Genomic DNA, 24,527 nt, shown 5'->3' with positions numbered 1-24,527 from the left:
CTCTGTTCGTGCTACTGTGGGTGTAACTAGAGGGTGAGAGAAAGAAAAAAAACAGGCTCCCATCGCTCACTTCAAAGAGCCGTTTCATTCACGACTGACCTAATCTGTAATTTTCCTCTTTGAGATATGGATGTGACGACCACAGACTTCAATATTCAATGTTTCCTTCCATGCAAAGCTCCATGAGAAGGTAAGATAAGAGGTCTGTAATGTTTTCCTAGCTAACATCAGCTGTGTGCAGCTTAGTTCCAGCACAAACAGCACAAATCTGCCTGTCCATAGATCACGGTAACGGACTCACAGCTGGACCAACGAGGCCGAGTGTTAAACACACTTCCTCCTTTCAGTGTTTGTGAGTATGGTTGACATTAAATGTTTCTAATCAGGTGTAAATAATTATTTCCACTGTATATTATCTGTATATCAAGCTGCAGCAGACACCAGGTTCATAGATTAGTTCAGTGTTGAAGTTTGGAGTTGAGTGTTTTGTCTGCAGTTTCTAGAAATTTCCGCTGTTGTTTACAGACACGTTTATCCTCCTGGAGGTTTATAATTTGAAGGAAAAAAGACTCAGTTTTCAGTGATGACCTGTTGAAAAATAAAAGTGAAGACTTTTTCACTTTTCAGGACAGGGTGGAGTTTGTAGTTCAGCATGTAGAGCAGTTGGGGCAGATGGAGGTAGCAGCTCTGTAGGTGGACAGTTTTATTTTTTGGACCGCAGTAAAAATTTCTTGCAGATCTTTCCTGTTGTCTAAAAGTTGATGCTGCTCACAGATAACTGTGACTGTTTCCAGCCATTAGTCAGTTTTTGCTGCTGACATGTTAATTTTTTTCCTTAAGGACAGGAGAACGACCGTCGTTTAAAAGATTTAATTTGACTCAGCAGTTGAAATGACAAGTTTACAGCGCCGGATCTCAGTGTGAAATCAGCCGTCTGCGTTCACACAAAGCACGACCCTCAGAGCGGGTCATACAGTTTTATAGTACAACAAAAACACATGTATCTTCTTCATGGAAGCAACATGGCGGTCCTGTCGCCTCCCTGTAAATCTTCTCCTCTCTCCATTGACATCTTTCCTTGCTTCGTATCTGTTCCTTTCCTGGAATAAAAAAAGACATCTCCCTCAGCCTTGATTATTAATTTTATCTAGCAATTCTAAGCCTACTGATACTACTTATTATCTAAGTTTGGTACATTCTGTTCTGAAAACATTAGAGCACTTATGGAAATATGTGATGTCTTGATAAATCGAGCAGATATTCGAAGTTCACACAGCATCATTCTCCCATGAAAATTGTTGAGTATTGCAGCATCGATAGCGATCAACTCGAAGGAAAATGACAACGGAGGCAAAAATGACCTTAATATTTTGGGAACTTTATTCCACATCAACACACAGCAAAACTTTCCTCATGGGTGCCATTTTTGTTACGGTATAGTTTTTCTTCTTAGGGGTGTGATGGCGCAGCATACGTGCCCTTACAATGAAACAGTGCCTCCTTGTGGTGACAACTAAAATACTCTCTCTCTGTTAACCCTTTAAGACCTACCATAGAACCAAGTCCGCCAGAGCTTATATTATATTTTTAAATGCTGTAGTGCCATTTTTGGGAGCATTTCAAGTTGCTATACATCAACACAACCATTATAGCCCAAAGTTTAATAATATGTATGCATTAAGTGCATAGAAATTACATAAATTGCAAAAAAGTGCAATAAACTACAAAAAAATAGAAAATCGTTTTTGTTTTTTTAACATATATTTCTAGTTAGAGAAATTTAAGAGGCTTATCTCTCAAAACTGTAAATACAAAAAAGTTGCACAAAATAGTTTCCCACCACAGGAAATTTATTTTGAGTGTCTTCATAGTTTTATTTTTGAAATACACCAATTTTTATACACTGCAGGAAAAACGAAAATAAATATTATAGTGCAAATTTGCAGAAAAACAGCATATGCATCAAAATAAAATATTTCCAGCAGTGCAATATGAGTCCTAAGCATCCCAGAAACGACACAGAAAGTCATAAAGTCAAAGATAACTTTTAAAAACACAAGTATAGGCTCATGAGGCCCTGATGGTAAAAACTACATTTCCGCGAAAATGACGTCACTTCCGGTTTCAGGCAGGTAATGGCGGACATGCAAAAGTTCGCTCTGATGTAGGAAGTGTTATGAACAGCTGATCGGATCGGCAAAGCCTGTTTGGGGAATATTATGTTTTTGTTGCTGCAAGCGCTTTTTATGCAGTTTTTGCAAAGCTATATGTGGAAGGAAACTGTGACCTAGGACAAGCTGATGGCATAAGATGTAAGTACAACTCCTCTGGATTCATATGCAAAAAAAATTATTGCGCTAGCTTACGTGGTGTCAGTGCTACCGTGATTTAAATATTGTTACGCAAAACAAAGCATGCCCGCTCCGACCGGTTTTAAAGGGTTAAACAACAGTAACTATAATGCAGCTAAACACACTGTACAACACAATGAATATCTTAACAAAAATATCTTAAGAGTTTATTTTGTGGCCCAGAAAGAGTAATATTTCAAACTCCGCCACTCTGTGTTCCTCCGCCACTGCCTCGTTTGAGTTTTGGACGAAATAGATTCTGGGATATTGCATTTCGTCATTTCGAGCTGATTGGAGACCAAAAGAGCCAATCAGATTTTTTTGCATCGAAGTCTGTGATTGGCTGGTTTTGTGGCACAAATATAACGGTGTACAGAAAGAGTTGAGCGCGCAAGGACAGAAATGTTGAGAGCGCAAGCAACACATTGCGAGCGAGCGCAAATGCAAAAACTGAGCGAGACGGGCTGCTATTGTGTGTGCGTGCGTGTGTGTGGATAATAGCAAACACTGAAATACATTTTTTCCACTCAGCAATGCATTTTGTTCACTCAAATTTAGCTTTTCTTCGCTCAAAATAACTTTCTCCTCAAAATGCAACACTTGCACCTGCAATTTTTTTTTTATGTGTGCTCAGAATAGTGGCACAAAAGTAACGCCATATCTTTATTTCATCATTTTATTCCTTATACTGCCAGAATTTTCTTCATGTGATGATTGCACAGCTGGAAACATCTGAAATGTTGAAAACATGATCAGCAGCTAAGCTGAACAGCACATTCCCTCTTAGCATTTCCGGATTCAGAGACTTTTGGAGACTTCTCATCACTTCTTGTTAGAAATGTAGAAACTGTAAAACCCTGGCTGAAACAATGCTGCTGATTTCAGAGAGGGGTCAGCCTTAACGGTGAAATAAAAGAGGAGGGTCGGGGGTTCGAATCCACTGAACGGCTACCCTGAGGTACCGCTGAGCAAGGTACCGTCCCTATACACTGCTCCCTGGGTGCCTGCCCACTGCTTCACTGAGTGAATAGGTCAAATGCAGAGAAAAACAAGTAATTTCCCCACGGGGATCAATAAAGTATACATTATTATTTATTAGCCTTTATATGTGTAGCATTTCATATCCACTTTAAATGTCCTAAATAAGTAAACAGGAGATGTCATGAAACTCAGTGACTGTGATTCACACCCTCTAATGTTTTACAGTTTAAAAATGGAGAAGGCCTTACCAGTGCAGCTGCTGGAAATGTTGAAGGATTTGGGAGAGGAGGACCTGAAGCTTTTCCACTTTTACCTGAAATATGAACCTGGAGGTAATTTCCAAAGTATCTACAAGTGCCAGCTGGAGAACGCAGACAGACTGAAAACAGTAGATGTGATGGTGCAGGCCTATTCAGACTGTGTGATGGAGGTGGCGAGGTCGATATTAAATAAAATTAATGAAGGTCAGTAAGAGGAAAAAAGGTATGGTACGTCACAGATTTTTTTATATAATATATCTAAAATCGAGGATGTTTTAATCAGATGTCTGCATACAAATTTTATAGTTTGATTTTTTTGAAACAGTTTTATGACTCAAGGTGCACTTCCCTCCAACAGGAAGTCCCTCAGCCCAGGCAGCTTCATTGCTTTCACCAGAAGGTAAGAATTCATAGGCTTGTCTGAGAAGATGTTGATAAAGCAAACACACTTGAATTCTGATCTATCCATCCATCCATATGTGGCAGCAGGAGGTGGGGATGGAATAAATACTCTTCACAATTTAACAGACACTAGAAACACTAATCACCAAGAAGGCAGGTTCGTATTACTCAGTACAGAGACGTGGTTCAATGATAAAACAGGTTGATGTTTCATTAATAATTATTTAAAACAGCATATAAAAGCACAAGCATAAATATCAATATACAAATATTCTAAGTATTCAGAGCCGAGGCTTACCAGTGGGGGGACAGGGATGCCACACACAAAACCAATTCAAAAAGAAAAGAAAACTCACAAATACACAAGTGCAGCACACTGTCACACACTCACACTAATAAACTAAAAATGCAGGTGTGTAATACTCAAAGGATCCCACCACCAAGGCACCCCAGTCTCCTCCACATCAGGCCCTCCACATCTGAATAAAAGAAAATTATAATATATTCCAAAAAAACTAATATGCACATGCTGGGATCAGTCCAAGTGCAGGAACACACTGGTGATCCGCAGCTAGAAAAAGGGACTCCTACCAGTGGAGTAACAAAAAATCAAATTACAAATGAAAACAACAGAGAGCTGCCAGACATACAAACTAAATAAAGCCTTAAATCTGGAGCACACGGAGTCACCGTATTACTCCAAATTGCCCTCTGCCTGACTACTTTAATTTAACAATTAAGTCAATCAACATGCACGCCAGCCGACTCCCGTAGCGGCATGTATATAGCTGATGTCCACACCGACATCCACTCCTAAGAGGCTGGCAGCAGCAGGGAAAAAGAACCCTCGCAAACGGAAACAGATGGGGCCAGGCAAAGCAGCACTTCTTTTAGCTTAGCTTAGAAAAGCCATAGTGACCCTGCTGTATAGCTACTGGCCGCCCATTAAGGCCCACACTTCCAACTAAATGGCGTCACTCGATTTATGAACAGAGTGGCTCGTAGGAGGCTTCTGCAGCTATGACAAGCCACGGTGAAGGCTTCAGGAAGGTAATCCACAGGTGATCTCTGCAACACCGAGGGAACTCAGGTGACCGAAAGGAGAAAACAGGTACGTGATGCAGGGATGCTAAGATGACCACTATTTATACTAGCGCCCCCTAATGCGCCTGACTAAGAGTGGGATCACATGCATACATACATCCTGTTCTTTGGATTGCGGTCTTCTGGACAGAGATCTTGAATGGTGTTTATGGGATCTCCAGGAGCCCCTCACTTAGTTTGGGAGTCACTGCACCTAGTACTCCGATTACCACTGGGACACCTGTTACTTTCACCCATCTTCTCGAGCTCTTCTTCAAGCTCTTGGTACTTCTCCAGCTTCTCATGCTCCTTGTTCCGGATGTTGATGTCATTCAGTATCTCAACATTGATCACTGCAGCCGACTTCTTCCACTTATCTACCACCACTATATCTGGTAGGTTAGCCATCACCAGTTTGTCCGTCTGTATCTGGAAGTCCAACAGGATCTTAGCTCGGTCATTCTCCACCACCCTTGGGGGAATCTCCTATTTTGACGTCGGGATGTATTTTTTATTATTTATTAATATTTATTTATTAAACGGATTACAGTAACGTGTTACTGCCCATCTCTGTTGACCTCAGGACTTCCAGGCCATACTCGGCACAGATGTTTCTGTGTACTATGCCAGCCACTTGGCGTTCCATGTATGCCTTGCCTGCTAGCATCTTGCACCCTGCTGTTATGTGCTGGATTGTCTCAGGGGCATCTTTACACAGCCTCCACCTGGGGTCTTGCCTGGTGTGACAGACCCCAGCCTCTATGGATCTTGTGCTCAGAGCTTGTTCCTGTGCTGCCATGATTAGTGCCTCTGGTAGGACTTCTGGATGTTAGCCACCTCCTCTATCTGCCATTTGTTCATACTGTGCAGGGTCCTGTCCTTCCATGATGATTCCTCTTCTTCCTTCTCTTTCTTGGGTTTCTGCTGCCTGAGGTATTCACTGAGTGCACCAATGTTTGAGGCCATCTTCCTGATGTATTCATGGATGTTTGTTGTCTCATCCTGGATTGTGGCACTGACACTCACCAGTCCCCGACCTCCTTCCTTCCGCTTAGCATACAGCCTCAGGGTGCTGGATTTGGGGTGTAACCCTCCATGCATGATCAGGAGAGTTCTTGACTTGATGTCAGTGGCTTCTATCTCCTCCTTTGGCCAGCTTATTATCCCAGCAAGGTACCTGATCATGTGTGGGACATAGGTGTCTATAGCCTGGATCTTGTTCTTACCATTCAGCTGACTCATCTGCAGCTTTCCCAGTGGCATCTTAATTTGTTCCTATTTGCCTGTGGGATCCCCAGATACTTGTAGCTGTCCTCAGTGTCTGCAATGTTGCCTTCTGGTAGTTTGATCTCCTCAGTTCTGACTACCTTCCCTCACTTTGTTATCATCCAACTATATTTCTCCAGTCCGAATGACATTCGATGTCATTGCTGTATATCCTGGTAGTGTGGATCAGTGAATCGATGTCTCATTCACTCTTGGCACACAGCTTGATGTCATCCATGTACAGGAGGTGGCTGACAGCTTCTCCATTGTGTAGTCAGTATCCGTAGCCAGTCTTACAGGGAGTGCAGAATTATTAGGCAAGTTGTATTTTTGAGGAATAATGTTATTATTGAACAACAACCATGTTCTCAATGAACCCACAAAACTCATTAATATCAAAGCTGAATGTTTTTGGAAGTAGTTTTTAGTTTGTTTTTAGTTTTAGCTATTTTAGGGGGATATCTGTGTGTGCAGGTGACTATTACTGTGCATAATTATTAGGCAACTTAACAAAAAACAAATATATACCCATTTCAATGATTTATTTTTACCTATGAAACAAATATAACATCTCCACATTCACAAATATACATTTCTGACATTCAAAAACAAAACAAAAACAAATCAGCGACCAATATAGCCACCTTTCTTTGCAAGGACACTCAAAAGCCTGCCATCCATGGATTCTGTCAGTGTTTTGATCTGTTCACCATCAACATTGCGTGCAGCAGCAACCACAGCTTCCCAGACACTGTTCAGAGAGGTGTACTGTTTTCCCTCCTTGTAAATCTCACATTTGATGATGGACCACAGGTTCTCAATGGGGTTCAGATCAGGTGAACAAGGAGGCCATGTCATTAGTTTTTCTTCTTTTATACCCTTTCTTGCCAACCACGCTGTGGAGTACTTGGACGCGTGTGATGGAGCATTGTCCTGCATGGAAATCATGTTTTTCTTGAAGGATGCAGACTTCTTCCTGTACCACTGCTTGAAGAAGGTGTCTTCCAGAAACTGGCAGTAGGACTGGGAGTTGAGCTCGACTCCATCCTCAACCCAAAAAGGCCCCACAAGCTCATCTTTGATGATACCAGCCCAAACCAGTACTCCACCTCCACCTTGCTGGCGTCTGAGTCGGACTGGAGCTCTCTGCCCTTTACCAATCCAGCCACGGGCCCATCCATCTGGCCCATCAAGACTCACTCTCATTTCATCAGTCCATAAAACCTTAGAATAATCAGTCTTGAGATATTTCTTGGCCCAGTCTTGACGTTTCAGCTTGTGTGTCTTGTTCAGTGGTGGTCGTCTTTCAGCCTTTCTTACCTTGTCTCTGAGTATTGCACACCTTGTGCTTTTGGGCACTCCAGTGATGTTGCAGCTCTGAAATATGGCCAAACTGGTGGCAAGTGGCATCTTGGCAGCTGCACGCTTGACTTTTCTCAGTTCATGGGCAGTTATTTTGCGCCTTGGTTTTTCCACACGCTTCTTGCGACCCTATTGACTATTTTGAATGAAATGCTTGATTGTTCGATGATCACGCTTCAGAAGCTTTGCAATTTTGAGATTGCTGGATCCCTCTGCAAGATATCTCACTATTTTTGACTTTTCTGAGCCTGTCAAGTCCTTCTTTTGACCCATTTTGCCAAAGGAAAGGACGTTGCCTAATAATTATGCACACCTGATATACGATGTTGATGTCATTAGACCACACCCCTTCTCATTACAGAGATGCACATCACCTAATATGCTTAATTGGTAGTAGGCTTTCGAGCCTATACAGCTTGGAGTAAGACAACATGCATGCAGAGGATGGTGTGGACAAAATACTCATTTGCCTAATAATTTTGCACTCCCTGTATTGATGATCTCACTGAGGGGGTTCAGGCGTAAAACAGTAGTGGGGACAGAGCATCTCCTTCGTAGATCCTCCACTTGATGGAAAAGATCTGAAGGATATCAATTAAACTTTTTTTCAATTTTTTTGAAGGTAATTCAATATATCTGAAAATTCTAAACTAAACAAACTTCTTATACAAATAAGAGATGGTCAAGCAGGAGAAAAACTTGATTTGAGATGAAATTACTCCGAAATCTATTGGGATTTAAGGAAACATTATCATAACGATGCAAATTAAAAATAATATCATGACATTATATTAACCACAATAGACAAATCAACTTATCTGCTTTTTGAAATTCAGAGGTTCTTCAGAGGTGTCAGCCTAAACTTAAATCTATCCTGAAGAAGAAGTTCCAGTCTGTGTTTGAGGGGATCGCTAAAGCAGGAAACCCAACCCTTCTGAATCAGATCTACACAGAGCTCTACGTCACAGAGGGAGGGACTGCAGAGGTCAATGATGAACATGAGGTCAGACAGATTGAAACAGCATCCAGGAAACCAGACAGACCAGAAACAACAATCAGAAAAGAAGACATCTTTAAAGCCTCACCTGGAAGAGATGAACCAATCAGAACAGTGCTGACAAAGGGAGTGGCTGGCATTGGGAAAACAGTCTTAACACAGAAATACAGCCTGGACTGGGCTGAAGGCAAAGCCAACCAGGACATCCAGTTCATATTTCCATTCACTTTCAGAGAGCTGAATGTGCTGAAAGAGGAAAAGTTCAGCTTGGTGGGACTTGTTCATCACTTCTTTACTGAAACCAAAGAAGCAGGAATCTGCAGCTTTGAAGACTTCCAGGTTGTGTTCATCTTTGATGGTCTGGATGAGTGTCGACTTCCTCTGGACTTCCACAAAACTACAATCCTAACTGACCCTAGAAAGTCCACCTCAGTGGATGTGCTGCTGATAAACCTCATCAGGGGGAAACTGCTTCCCTCTGCTCGCCTCTGGATAACCACACGACCTGCAGCAGCCAATCAGATCCCTCCTGACTGTGTTGGCATGGTTACAGAGGTGAGTGGGTTCACTGACCCACAGAAGGAGGAGTACTTCAGGAAGAGATTCAGAGATGTGGATCAGGCCAGCAGGATCATCTCCCACATCAAGACATCACGAAGCCTCCACATCATGTGCCACATCCCAGTCTTCTGCTGGATCACTGCTACAGTTCTGGAGGATGTGCTGGAAACCAGAGAGGGAGGACAGCTGCCCAAGACCCTGACTGAGATGTACATCCACTTCCTGGTGGTTCAGGCCAAAGTGAAGAATGTCAAGTATGATGGAGGAGCTGAGACAGATCCACACTGGAGTCCAGAGAGCAGGAAGATGATGGAGTCTCTGGGAAAACTGGCTTTTGATCAGCTGCAGAAAGGAAAGCTGATCTTCTATGAATCAGACCTGACAGAGTGTGGCATCGATATCAGAGCAGCCTCAGTGTACTCAGGAGTGTTTACACAGATCTTTAAAGAGGAGAGAGGACTGTACCAGGACAAGGTGTTCTGCTTCATCCATCTGAGTGTTCAGGAGTTTCTGGCTGCTCTTCATGTCCATCTGACCTTCATCAACTCTGGACGCAATCTGCTGGAAGATGAACAAACAACAACCACCACATTTTCTATAATATTTAACAAAATAAAACTAAATTTGCTTCACCGGAGTGCTGTGAACAAGGCCTTACAGAGTCCAAATGGACACCTGGACTTGTTCCTCCGCTTCCTCCTGGGTCTTTCACTGCAGACCAATCTCACTCTCCTACGAGGTCTGCTGACACAGACAGAAAGTAGCTCACAGACCAGTCAGGAAACAGTCCAGTACATCAAGAAGAAGCTCAGTGAGAATCTGTCTGCAGAGAAAAGCATCAATCTGTTCCACTGTCTGAATGAACTGAATGATTGTTCTCTAGTGGAGGAGATCCAACAGTCCCTGAGATCAGGACGTTTCTCCACAGATGAACTGTCTCCTGCTCAGTGGTCAGCTCTGGTCTTCATCTTACTGTCATCAGAAAAAGATCTGGATGTGTTTGACCTGAAGAAATACTCTGCTTCAGAGGAGGCTCTTCTGAGGCTTCTGCCAGTGGTCAAAGCCTCCAACAAAGCTCTGTAAGTAAATATGTGATCATCGCTTCTTTCTTTAAATCGTGATTCTACCTAACAAAATCAGGCATGTTCAGTTCAAAGAACTTAGCCTTTTAGAAAAATATGAACATACTGAATTGGTGGAGGCAAAGGTAGGAAGTAGACAGCAACACTGGACAACCACAATCAAAAAGGCGGAAGACAACAGAACAGTTAAGAATCAGGCAGGATTTATTGGTTGCTTGCCTTGATAGTCAAACTTAACAAAAGAAAAGAGGTGGGGGAGGAGGGCTGGGCGGTTGAGCCAAATCAAAGAAATTAATAAAACAAAAAGAGGTCGATAGCTTCCAGGGCCTAACTGAAGCAAAAAATGCAAAACAAAAGGCCTACCTAGCTACTCGACAAAAGGTCAGTGAAAACATACAAGAGTGGCGTCAACCGCATAACCTAGTGTGACTAACAGTTTAAAACCTGCAACCAGTGTATAGGGTACCCCAGCTTACCTGTCCAGCCTCCCACCACACAAAATACAAAAAAGCCTGTTTGCAAATGTTTGTCATAAAGCAGCAGCCAGCAGCTGGCCAGGGAGCTGCTCATTTGTAGTGATCCTCGGAGAGTGATTGGCCATCTGTGCCCAGACCAGCCAATAGACACATGCCAATCAACTTTGAACTGGCCAATAGGTGGAGGCTTGACACCTGAAAGATAAAAAGAACACAAAAGCAAAGCCACATCTCTTGGCACGTAACAATGATCATTAGTCACTCAGACAAATATTTGATACGTTTAATGTTTACCTCCAGCAGGACATTTCAGCATTTCTGAAACATTTTTCTCTTTAACTCAAATCAAATAACAATCTAGACCCAGTCTATAAAAACATGAGTTCTGATCCTTCAGCCCCTTTATCAAGTTTATTGTCCTTAGGCTTTTTACTTGTCCCCAACTCCAGGAATTTTGTACCTTTTTTTCTAAAGCATATACTTCCGCTACCAGACTACACCTTCATCTTTTTCTGGTGTTCGTAATCCAAGTTTTGGTTTTTGTCTCAGCTTTAGTACAATGTTCAATGTTCAATCTCTCTTTTTTTTAATATATATAAATCAGCTGTGGCTGTCCTGACTATATCCAGTATGGAGGGAAATACTTGTGCTTTATATTTGAAATTCCTACTAAGGTTCTGTTTCTCATCAGCAACCATATCTAACTGTAATGTCACCATAACCAATGTTACCAATTACAGTGGGTTCTCTCATGGTACTCTACAGTTTCTGTCCACTGTCCAAAAACATGCAGTTAGGTTAACTGGTGATCTAAACTTCATGCAAGTGTGAGTAAGAATGCTTGTCTGTCTCTCTGTGGGCCAAATGGAAGAGACTGGATGGATCACTGCTTTACCTTTGATATTTCCTGACACCAAACATTCTCCATGAAGTCAGCATTTCAGCTCATACCCTTTATAAACACCTTTAACAGGAAGAGTTTTATACAGGTACTGTTTAAAATCCAGTGTTACTCACAGTATGCAGGTAATGAACATAATAATTACTGAACAAAGACGTGTGAACTTTGTTACTGTGGATCTAAAATGTAAAAATGCATTTGAGAAGATTTTATTTCCAATCAGGTTTTAATGTGGGTTACAGTTTTTTAGAATTTGTAAACTAGAAGGTTGAGTAGATGGAGCTTGTAATGACTGATCTTCAGTGTGCTTTATGAAATTATCAAAGCAATAGAAAGTTGCCCTTTAGGGAGGCCGGGACTTTAAAGGGACTGAGCCAAAGCAGCATGTTGTAGACAGAAATCAAACAAGAGTCTGCACCAAGTCCAGCATGTGATCCATTATTTATAGCTACATTTACAGTTATTGCAGATATTAGAATTAGAAAAAGTGACCAACAGTACTGTAGTATCTGTAGTACTCTAGTACCCACAGGCATGTCTGCAGACACTGATCTAGTGTCACTAGATCACTGGTTGCAATTTAGATATGTTGGTACAATTGTGTTTCTATGAATTTAATTTACTTTTTTTTCTTCCATACTTAAGTTTTATCATTTTTGAAGTTAATTTTGAGTTGTAGTGTACACAGGCATATTTGATTTATTATCTAGGTTCAATATATAAAGAGATTTGATCTCAAATATTCCTTTTGGGGGTTTTTTAGACTGAGAAGCTGTAGCCTCTCAGAGGAAGGCTGTGAAGGTTTGTTGTCAGTCGTCAGCTGCCAGTCCTGTAGTCTGAGAGAGCTGGACCTGAGTACCAACAGGCTGAATGATTCAGCAGTAAAGCTTTTGTCTGCTGCATTGGAGAGTCCACATGCCAAACTGAATATTCTGAGGTCAGATCAATATGTATTCTGTTTTGTTTTGTTTGTTTATATGTTTGTTTCTTCTTTTTATCAAATCACAAAATAAACCAATGAAACAAATTAACCAGTAAAGGCAAACTTTATCCATGTATTGTTGTTTCTTAACATTTTTAATCATTTCTAAGTTAAAGTAAAATTTTACTAACCTGTTGAGGACAAGATATTAAGCATACTTTAAAATACATCATTAGTTATTACACCCTGGTTATACTTTAACACTTTGTTCATGTTTTTATTTTCAGACTCAACATCTGTGAACTCTCAGAGGAAAACTGTGAAGCTCTCTCCTCAGTTCTCAGCTCCCAGGACTCTAGTCTGAGAGAGCTGGACCTGTGTATCAAAAACCTGCATGACTCAGGAGTGAAGCTTCTGGCTGTGGGACTACAAAATTTAAACTGTAACCTGAATCCTCTGAGGTCGGGTCAAATTACATTTTGTATTTTTAAAATTAACTAGTGCTGTCAGCGTTAATCTTGTTAAAATGACATCAACGTAATAACCGCATTAATGCGGCAAATCTTCATTAGCAAGTTAATGCAGATCGTCCTGTGCATGGGGTTGCAAGGCACTACCGCGTTAACGAGCTAACTGCGCTAACTCTTTGATGCCATGCAGCCCCATGTACGGGGCAATCCGCATTAACTTGCTAACGAAGATTTGCTGTGCAACTGCGGTTATGGCGTTAATGTCATTTTAATGAGATTAATGCTGACACCACTAAAATTAACCAATTAAATATTTTAAGCCAATCCATATTCAAATTCATATGACGATTTTTCTTAGCATGTTCAGGTTTTCTTTTAAAAAATAAAAAGACAGGATTTAATATTGGGAAATATAATTTAAAATATATGCATATAAATTAAAAAAATATACTTAAAAATTTCACGTGACTGCAGCACATTGGCACGATAGTTAACACTGTTGACTCACAGCAAGGAGGTCCTGAGTTCAATTCCACCATCAGGCCAGGGTCTTTCTTTCTTTCTTTCATTCTTAGAGTTTGCATGTTCTCCCTGTGTTTGCATGGGTTCTCTCTGGGTATTCCGGCTTCCTCCCATAGTCCAAAGCCATGCAGTTAGTTGGGTTAGGACACTAAATTGTCCATAGGTGTGAATGTGAGTGCAAATAGTTGTGTCTGTCTTATTGTGTATGTCTATGACAGACTGGCGACCTGTACAAAGTGTACCCTGCCTCTTGGACTAAGAAAGCTGGGATAGGCTTCAGTGCCCCCCGCGATCCTGAAAAGGATAAGCGGAAATGGATGGATGGAACTTAACACGAGTATTTGTATTATAGGTTGTCTTTATTTTTCAGACTGATGGGCTGTAATCTTTCAGGGAGAAGCTGTGAAGTTCTGTCCTCAGTTCTCCGCTCCCAGTCCTCTAGACTGAGAGAGCTTGTCCTGAGTAACTCTGACCTGCAGGATTCAGGCGTGAAGCTTCTGTCTGCTGGACTAAAGAGTTCACAGTGTACAGTGGAAACTCTCAGGTCAGGATTCAAACTTTTACACAGATGATCATTTAAATTGTGAATTATATTATTGCATAAACAGGTAACCTTTATAGAGCTGTCAAGTGAATGTTTATTAATTAAGAATTAATTCAGTAATTGGAATTAATATGTAAACATTTTTATAGTCATGTGTTTGTTTGTTTAACAAAAATACTTCATGTACTGGCCAATTTAGAGATTTGGGGTTACTTTGTGCTCATAAAATATAAATTTTATTTCTGTGGGAATAAAATGTCAAAATTACATGTTTTGATGTCTAATGGGCATTAATTAAATTATTATGTATCGATCATCACTGGGACCACTGTTGCTTTCACCCTCCACATCTTCTCTTGTCACCCTCTTGTCCATTACAAGTTATTCGTCATTCTGGTTCAAAGTCTGCTGCCAGCCCTCAATTACAGAATTTGTCAATATTAGATGCTGCAGTTCATCACCAAGCGCTGCTCACAGTGGATGGTCTGATGATTGGAGCTTTCTCTCTAATATTGTAGGCTGTTACCTTACACTGTTAAACAGCTTGAGAGGCTCTTGATGAAGGCGGTCGCACTTTTCTCCTCTCCTCCTCTCCCTTAGCTTCCCTGCTTAGCCTCTAATGTCCTTGTCTAGTCTCGTTTTTTTTTGTTTTGTATTACTTTTCCCTGGAACACTCTCTCACAGTCTGTTCTCTAAAACCTAAAAGAGGAATTATGGATTGTATCAACTGGTCCCTACATGCAATTGACACCCCTTTCTCAACGAGAAGTTTGGGCTCGGGTGAGCCTGAGTGCTGAAGATATCTACCTATTCGGAACCATGGTAACAGGGTTCTGGCTGATCGGAGCTGGCTTGGCCCTGACTTATCGAAGAATTAAGAAAGTGGAACCGGCTGTTCAAACCCCCACAAGGCTGCCCGCTGGGATTGAAACGATGGGAAGAGGCGTGAGTTTCTCAAAATGGGCTCATTGAGTGCAGCACGGAAAAGATCTTGGAGAGGCTACGGCTGCTGTGAATATTCAGAATAAGATCTCTGAATGCAGACTGGATTACATCTCGGAAGGGCTAGCACGGAATAACATCTCTGAGTGCAAACCAGATGACATCTCGGGGAGGCACACTGTCGTGACTTCTCAGAATTGGCTCTTTGAACACAAGAATGACAACATCACAGAACGCAAGTATGGCGAAGCTGGCGGCTCTCCAACGGGAGATTGAGAGACCAGTGTTGGACTGTAGAACTGCTTTGAAATTCATATGAGCTGTTCGCACTAAAGTAAAAAGCACCATCACTCATGCGGATACCCCTTCGGCGCCAGCTGCGGTCTCAAGGCTGGAGCCGAACAAAAAACACCCTGATAACAACTGTGTTTAGTCTGTTCCTTCCCATTCCATGCAAGGCCACCTGGGTTGGCTGGAAGACTGTTTACTTAGCCTGGTAGGGCGAAGGACACTGTCTCAGCTGAACTCTGGACACGCAAACACACACATACACTGATATGCACACACTGATGCAACCTGCATGTGGCGAATAAAGCCTTGATTGATTGATTGATTGAAGTTAAGTTAAATGGATATAAATGGATAGAGGTTATTGTATGTGCAAACAAAAATCACTGTTCACAGATGAACTGTTGTTTTGTTTGTCTGTAGTCTGTCAGGCTGTCTGATCACAGAGGAAGGCTGTACTTCTCTGGCCTCAGCTATGAGCTCCAACCCCTCCCATCTGAGAGAGTTGGACCTGAGCTACAATCATCCCGGTGACTCAGGAATGAAGCTGCTGTCGGCTGGACTGAAGGATCCAGGCTGGAGACTCAACACTCTCAGGTATGGAGAGAATGTTTGATATAGGAGAAAGAGTTGTAAACATTTCCTGTATCATTTATTCACTTGCTCTTTATTTCAGGCAGATGTGACATGAACAATCTCACATTCAGAAATATTTTTAGGAACGGAAACTCTTTGCATAAAATTTTGGCTTCAGCAATTATCCGTTCTGCATTCCGCTTGGGCAGCTCATTTCTATCATAGCCTCCCACAGGCTAGCCAAGCCAAATGGGACTCCTCCTTCAGCCTGATGTCACCCTTTACCCCCAGTTTCCAACATCTGGTTTCGGGGTTACCATCACGACAGACACAAACCATCAGTGCAGCAGGTTCAGCAATGGAGGGGCTGAACATTGTCCATTCAGACTCAGTGTCCTCACTCTGCCTTGGAATGCTGCCAAAGCTCTGCCTGTCACGGTATGGCATGGCAAACCGTGGAAGGAGTGGGGAAGGAGGACCCAGGCGCGGTGCTCTATGTATAAACAGTGTGTTTATTTACAGTGTGAAACAAAGTAACAATAAATCCCCGTGTTTTCCCAGACTCCCGTGTCGTGTCTCTCCGTGAATAGTCCGTGTCTCTGTGCTCTCCGCTCCTGTGTCAGCACCCCCCGGTGCTTGCTGCTCTCGTGTCTTCCACGCTCCTCCTGCGGGAAACAATAGACGCAGCCGTCAAGACACATACAACTGCGGGCATACACACACACTAACTCAATCAACGGGACGACTAACGTGGAGCCTCAAGGAAATGATCCCGCGTCGGTGGGAGCTCCAACTCTCTCCTAAGTAGCTCCCCCGACGAGGCCTGATCAGCAGCAGGTGTGTGGCTTCGGGTGTGGCCAGTCCTTCCGCAGGGCCACACCCCTCAGGCCTGCAGGTGGCTGAGCTCCATTCTCCAAGCATACCCGCAGACATACACACCCAATACCCTGCCTATACATATGAGTGGGACACAGACTAACACAGCACAGAAAAACACAGACATATGTACACGCACAGAAAAGGGGAAAACGACACCAAAAATCCATAATACTACACAAGTCCATGACTGCCCAGGGGTCCTGGGTCGCCCAGTCCCAGGACCCTGACACTGCCAGAGGTGGGAAATGAAGATCTGATGGACCAGGGCCTCTGCCAGGCGTTCCCAGTGCACCCTTACTATACATTTAGGTGTCTTTCCAGCATCCTCCCCCACCACCTGATTTAACTCACCACCAGGTGGTAATCAGTTGAGCACTCAGCCCTTATCTTCTCCCAAGCATCCAGAACATATAGCCATAGATCTAATGATACGATTACAAAATCGATCATCAACCTAGTGATCGTGGCTCAAAGAGTTGGAAGTTTGTCTTGTAATCAGAAGGTTGCTGCTTCAAGCCCCGGCTCTGACAGTCTCGGTCGTTGTTTCCTTGGGCAAGGCACTTCACCCGTTGCCTACTGGTGGTTGTCAGAGGGCCCGGTGGTGCCAGTGTCCTGCAGCTTCACCTCTGTCAGTGCGGTCCAGGGCAGCTTTGGCTACAATGTAGCTTGCTATCCTCAGTGTGTGAATGGGTGGATGACTGAATGCAGAGTAAAGCGCTTGGGGTCCATAGGGACTAAGTAAAGTGCTATACTCTAAGGAGCTTGGAAAGAAAAGCGACTTCTTAAAGGACTTCTTTAAGTTGCTTGAAGACGTTTCACCTCTCAACCGAGAAGCTTCTTCAGTTCTAAGGGTCAAATGGTGGAGAGTCCCAGATTTAAACCCAGTGGGAGTTTCGCTCCAAAGAGGGACAAAGGACCCCCTGATGATCCTCTACCTAATCACAGCCGAGATGTGAAAATGGGTGTGGGTCCCAATCAGCCAGGGTTTCGGTTGAGCTCATTGTGAAACCTGGCCCCACCCTATCATGTGATTTCCTGAGGTCAGATGGCCCAGGATGTGAGTGGGCATTAAGGCATCTGGGGAGGGAACTCAAAACTGGATTATAGATGGCAGACAGTTGGTGTCGTAAACCACCGCCTCTGTTCAAAGATGGTCACAGTGGACATAAATGGCTTCTTTCACTCCTCTTTCAAACCATCTGTCCTCTTTGTCCAAAATGTGAACATTGGCATCCTCGAGGATAGATGGTTTGAAAGAGGAGTGAAAGAAGCCACCTTCACAGACATAAAGCGCTACACAAATACAGGCCACTTACCATTTACATGCACTTATGGACACACTTATGTTCGAAAATTGTGTTTGTTATTGAAAAATCTGTCCAGTAACAGAACACCACTCTGCCTCAAATCAGGCAGGCTGTTCATTCCAATCACTTCCCTCCAGGATCTTGCCACTGTTGCAAATATGACGTCTCCCAGTAGGACACCTGAGTCCCCAGGTGAATAATCCACAAATACCTCACCCAGGGACTCCAAGAAGATTGGGTACTCTGAATTATCATTGGACACTTAAGTGCAGATGACAATCAGGACCTGTTCCCCAACCTGAAAGCACAAGGAACTTTTTCCTACTTGTCCACCAGGAAAAAATGTACAGACAGAAACCTGAGGTGATACCAAGATACCCACTCCAGCCTGCCACCTCTCACTTAGGGCAACTCCAGACTGGGACAAAATCCAGCCCCTCTCTAGCAGTCTGGTTCTAGAACCCAAGCTGTGTATTAAGGTGAGCCCAAATATATCTAGCTGGTACCACTCAACCTCACGCACTAACTCAGGCTCTTACCCTGCCAGAGAGGTGACATTCCATGTCCCATTTGCTAAGTCATAGTAATCGGGTACCCTTATCCCATGTGGAGTGAACTGTTCCTTTGATTTCATACTCATATGGGGTCTTTTGTCTCGCTATTTGTCTGGTCCCTCAACCAGGACCAATTTGCCATGGGAGACCCTTGCTCCCTGGTACAACATAGCGCCTAGGATACCTGGGACACACAAAACCCTCCACCATGATAAGGTAGAAATTCAGGGAGGAGAACACATGTTTTTTCTCTTTTACCTTTCATTTAGTTTTGGCAATGAATTCATTATGTAAATCTCTAAACTATGAAAAATAAACAGCATGTCACACAGTTTGTGTTTCCATTCTGCTGTTATCGTTGTGTGCTGTACTGCATGGGGATGCTGCACTCACTCAGAGGTCAGAGGTCATGTACAGTAACCACACTGACACCAAGAGGAGAAAAACAGCTGGCAGCAAAAGCAGGGAGGTGTCCATTTCAGCTTAACAGAAGAGGAATATAAAGATAGTGAAGGTCACAGTTTGAATCGGTCATATTTCATTCAATATAGTCGTGTACTGACAGATCCAGGATCAGTCCAAATCATCATCAGTAACGTATGGATTGAAGTATATTTGTGAAAATGTTGGACTGTTCCTTTATCAGTGTCTAACAGTATGTGTATGAGAGCCATGTAATGTCCATGTGTGCATGCTGACTGTGCTGCTCTGACCCCCCTCCTCCTTTCAGGGTGGAGCCTGCTGGAGTCCGATGGTTGAGACCAGGTCTGAGGAAGTGTAAGTGTGTTTTTAATGGGATTCATGAAAACAAAGCAGCACACATTCAACCATCTTCATCATGTCAGGAGTCATCATCAAAGTGTCAATCAATGAACAGATGATGGATCAATAACTGCAGCTGGATTGTGTTTGTTCTCTCCATCAGATTCCTGTCAACTCACAATCGACACAAACACCATAGGCAGAAAACTTAAAATGTCCAACAACAACAGGAAGGTGACACGTGAAGGATATCAGTCATATCCTGATCATCCAGACAGATTTAATATCTATTCTCAGCTGCTGTGTAGAAATGGTCTGACTGGTCGCTGTTACTGGGAGGTCGAGTGGAGAGGAGACGTTTATATATCAGTGAGTTACAGAAGCATCAGAAGGAAAGGACGCAGTGATGAGTGTGAGTTTGGAGAGAACAATCATTCCTGGAGTCTGTACTGCACTGAGGATGGTCCTGTTCGTGTCTGGCACAATAAGAGATCAACATCCTCCTCCTCCTCCTCCTCCTCCTCCTCCTCCTCTGTCTCTAACAGAGTAGCAGTGTATGTGGACTGTCCTGCTGGCACTCTGTCCTTCTACAGAGTCTCCTCTGACACTCTGATCCACCTCCACACCTTCAACACCACATTCACTCAAACTCTTTATCCTGGGTTTAGGTTCCGGTCTCGTGGTTCCTCAGTGTCCCTGTGCTGAGTGGAGTGTAAAGAGTGTCTCCTGTTAGAGAAACACTCAGACTGTTGAGCAGATAGTTCAGTCTGTACATGTCTGTCTCTTTCACTCAGAAACACGTTTTCAGATTCATAGATTCAATCAGTTGATGTTTGAAACTGTTCTAAATGATTCCTTGTAAACTTCTTCCTCTTCAGTCCTTTAAAGATGGAAGCTCCCATTATTCCAGGATCCCCATGTTGTTTTTCTGTCTTTTTCCAGTCAAAGCTTCACATTGAATCTCAGTGTGTTGTGTTTCTCTGAAGCTCAGTTCACAACCAGCTCCTCTGCATTTTCAACAAGTCTGAGCTCATTAAAATGAATCCAAATGTTTGATTTCTCTTTCCTAATGGGATGTTTCCAAACTTTCCACATGCTCTTACTGTTTCACTCATTGTTGGAAGCTCATCATTTGAAAATGTTTCAGCCATAGAAGCTGAAAATATTGTCTCGATAGTTTTGAATGCAGTTCTAACCAGTGTGCTGGGTTTTTAAAAATCCGTGGCTGCTGCCTGATGTTGGGCCCACAGAGGAAGACGGCTCACTCACTCTTCTTCACTTCCTCCTTAAACATGTGGAAGGAGAGCAAAGTGCTGCCAGACTCTTATTTCTGACAGGAACAGAAGAAACCACAGCAAACTGTTCCAGTTCTTCATCTTCATCACAATCTATTTATTTCTGATGGTGTCTTCAGTCTGAGGTTTGAAGTTTCCATGTCTGTGTGATGTGTGAAGGCTGCTGGTTAAACTGGGACTCACTGTTTAAAGCACTGAGTGCTCATAGAGAGATGCTCCACGAGTCCCAGTACAGACTACAAACATGGTGGAAACTTAGCTTTGATATCCACACACTCTGCACGTCTGTGAGTAACTGTGATGAAGATGTGCAGAGATCTGTGTCCAAACAGGAGAAAGACTGTAAAGACTCTGTGCTTCTAACAGCCTCTGTTAACATATGTGAGGCTGTTTGTTGTTGTTGCCATGGAGCTTTGCACTGTTTGGGTCAGCAGGTCATGTGATCAGGTTTGTTCTGTGAAAGCTGGACGATGGTTCAGTGTCAGGGTTTGTTTGCATTCATCAATAAATATCTAAATAAATCAAAGACTCCATGTTTGTTCTTTCATCATGTGACCTCTGCTCATCCATCTCTGTGTGTATCAGGATACATTTAGTTCATAATACACAGAAAAATCAGAGTTATTACCTGTAATAAATGTGAAAGTAAAGATTCCTGCAGTGATAACCAGGCAGGACTGAAACACATCCAAGCTGTCACCACGGTAACAGCACCGTCCATCCACAGGTGAGGGGAGGAGCAAAAAGAGGGACTTTCACCATTTTATACTAAAAACACTCAACTAATGTTTCTAATATGAAACAAATAAGCCCACATTAATGTGAGCATTTATTAAATAATAATAATAATGATTTCCTCCTGATCTCATTTCCATAGCAGAGAAAACTGTGGTGTATATTGAGGTGGAGGGTGTGGTCTATGGCTCAGGTGTAGAGTGAGGGTGGGGTGCACCACAGCAGCATGCTGGGACTGCTGAGGGTGGAGGAGGGAGTGATGATGACATCAGAGCTGCAGCAAAGCAGTCAGCAGCACAGAGACCAGTGAACACACAGTCTGTTCATCTTTGCATAGATACAATATACAGCACAATATTGAATGACAGACACGCTGTGGGAGCTTCCACAGATACACTGACGTCAGCATCCAGAGTCCTCCTGCTGCTCCCCCCTCAGAGCCCCGTGATCAGCACCAACACATTCAGTTAGATGACAGAGTCCAGCTGCAGCTAGAATCAGCTCCCCTCTGTGAACAACAGCACAGCGTCAGTGTTTCACACTCAGTGAAAGGAGGAAACAGCAGAAGAACACCATGTGTGCTACGTTTCCCAGGACACACTACAAACTGCACAAATACAGAGCAGCACGTGGAAGGACCTGCAGCTGCATTTACAGAGAAAAGACAGCGTGATGTCCTGTATGGACAGGTGGAAGGAACCAAGTCCTCAGCTGAAACACTCGTGTTTGTCCACAGACAGGAAACACAGCAGGAAACTTCCTCACAGAAGTGCAGCTCATGGATAACACACTTCCTGTCAGTCAGAATGAGGCTGAAGCCAAACACAGAAAGGTGTTTTTGTCCAGATGAGCCCAGAGAAGAAACACGAGTGTTCACAGACATCAGAAGCTCAGAGAGGTGAAACATGAGGTTGGAGTCCTCGTCAGCATCCAGAAGAGCTGCTGTGAAACCCTGAGTACTCATGACAGACTCTGATGGCACAAACACATCATGATTCAAACAGAAAGACAAACATGGAGCTCCTGATCCTCCTGCATGAGAACAAGCTGACATGAGCGCTGTGTCTGAGAGTGTCTCCCTGTCACAGTGACAATAACACAGCTGCTGCTCACAGTCATTAAACTGACCTGAGGTCAGCTGTGCTCCTTACATATGAACCATGTGACCTTACATCAGTGCTGTGGATGACTGTAGTCATAGAAGAGTAGAGCTGTAGCAGGTGGTGTGAGGAGGAGGAGGAGGTGGTGTATTCTAGTTAACGCAGTACTGAAACACTCCAGCAGAGGGCGCTGTTAAGTCCTTATTTTTATCTTTTCACGACTGGACTATTGCAATTCCCTGTTTACTTATCTAAACAAAGGTTCTTTGGAGCGTCTGCAGATCGTTCAGAATGCTGCAGCAAGACTGTTGACGAAAGCTTCTAAATATTCACATATAACACCGTTGCTTATGCAGTTACATTGGCTTCCTGTCGAATTTAGAGTCCATTTTAAGATTTTGGTTTTAACTTTTAAGGCTCTTCAACAACAAGCACCACCATATATTATTGAACTTTTACAGCCCTATGCCCCTAGTAGGTCTCTGAGGTCGAGTAGTCTGGGCCTACTTGTCATTCAGTATACGAGACTGAAAACTAGGGGTGATAGAGCTTTTGCTACTGTGGCCACCAGACTGTGGAATTCCCTTCCTCAGGACTTACGATCCGCTGATTCATTGATTACTTTTAAAAAACAGCTAAAAACACATCTTTTTAAAATTGCTTTTTGCTAACTTTGTTTGTATTTTGTCTTTTTAATCTGTTATATCTTGTTAAGCACTTTGTGATTTCTATCTAGAAATGTGCTATATAAATAAAACTTTACTTACTTACTTACTTACTTACTTACTTACTTACTTACTTACTTACTTACTTACTTATTGTAACACAGTTACTGTGTGCAGTTATACTTCATACATAATCTGCACTTATTTCCATCAGACATGCTGTCAGTAAATGATTGGTTTCTATACATTTCTAAACACAAAACCTCTTCAAACTTCTAACATGCACATTTACACAACTAAATGGCAATATTGATGAAAAGAAACACATTCAACAAATCCATTTAAACCTTAAAACAAACAAAAGGAAGCATCTCTATGGACAAACAAACCCCTCCACTTGGTTTGACCTGCTGATGTCATGTGTGACATCAGCAGGACTTTAAAATGAAGAAATGCCGGGCGGGCGTTTCCCCACACCTGACCCTCATGAAGACTGAAAAGACAAACAAAGTAAGTATGAACGAATGACTTAATCTGTAACATAATAAAATGTAAAGAAACATGTAACTGAGTATTCAGCTTCATTTGCAGAATGTTTGATTTGCCAGCAACTGAATGCTTCCACACACAAACCCGGCATAGTGAGTGAAGCAATGTTACTTAACAAATAGCAAATCATAGCAAATACATAGAAACAGAATAAAGTGTTTAATATGCAAAAGAAGAAGAAGAAGTAAACACATATGGGACAAATGGAGACCATTGCAGCTCATCCACTTTGTCACACAGTAACAGTATAACTGGAACACATTTGCAATTTAGATCCAATATTTCTGAGAGAAATAAAAATTGATAGAGATATATGCATGTGTTATTATATTTATGTATCCCAGATAATTGTTTTTCATCTAGTCATGGGACACCCACCCCTTCCTCCCAAGTTAACTGCAGCCAAAGCGAGCTAGTGGGGGTATTTAGACACTCGCAACCAGTGGGGTAAAAAGAGCAACCAAGAAAGTGGCAGCCTGCACGGCCACAGATGTGCTGGAAGAGCTAGAAGCTCTACCCATGGAGAAACTCTTGGAGAACCTTGCTAAGCCTAACAGGGGACAGGTACTTCTGCCCAACCTGGCAGCCACAAAGTGAACTCATTTAGGTAAAGATAACCACATGCACCTAACCAGCCTGCACCAGCCTGACATTTCTTCCTCCTAAGTAAAAACGAATGGATGGATTGAACTTAG

At 42.7% G+C, this 24,527-nt stretch overlaps 1 protein-coding gene across 8 annotated transcripts; it reads left to right on the top strand.

Moving 5' to 3' along the window:
* The first annotated feature begins 87 nt into the window (after nucleotides 1-87).
* Nucleotides 88-20,539, top strand: LOC146548399 (NLR family CARD domain-containing protein 3-like). 8 transcript variants are annotated; one of them, XM_085265116.1, is made up of 12 exons: nucleotides 88-190; nucleotides 283-352; nucleotides 3,237-3,324; nucleotides 3,558-3,796; nucleotides 3,951-3,992; nucleotides 10,192-10,342; nucleotides 12,486-12,659; nucleotides 12,932-13,105; nucleotides 14,007-14,180; nucleotides 15,834-16,007; nucleotides 19,457-19,503; nucleotides 19,652-20,539. In XM_085265116.1, exons 4-12 carry the CDS (start codon nucleotides 3,565-3,567, stop codon nucleotides 20,191-20,193), a joined length of 1,710 nt encoding a protein of 569 aa, XP_085121242.1. In that variant the 5' UTR covers nucleotides 88-190; nucleotides 283-352; nucleotides 3,237-3,324; nucleotides 3,558-3,564; the 3' UTR covers nucleotides 20,194-20,539. The 8 variants fall into 8 exon arrangements, with proteins under 8 accessions (XP_085121242.1, XP_085121234.1, XP_085121235.1 ...); XM_085265108.1 differs by having other exon boundaries at nucleotides 8,542-10,342; XM_085265109.1 differs by lacking the exon at nucleotides 3,237-3,324 and having other exon boundaries at nucleotides 8,542-10,342.
* The last annotated feature ends 3,988 nt before the right edge of the window (nucleotides 20,540-24,527 follow it).

The sequence above is a fragment of the Mchenga conophoros genome, linkage group LG23 (assembly GCF_057382185.1).
Source record: "Mchenga conophoros isolate Kocher_MC1m ecotype Shallow Benthic linkage group LG23, M_conophoros_male_GT1.1, whole genome shotgun sequence".
Classification (NCBI taxonomy): domain Eukaryota; kingdom Metazoa; phylum Chordata; class Actinopteri; order Cichliformes; family Cichlidae; genus Mchenga; species Mchenga conophoros.
Note: the sequence above shows the minus strand (reverse complement) of the source record. Positions and strands in the feature narration are given on the sequence as shown.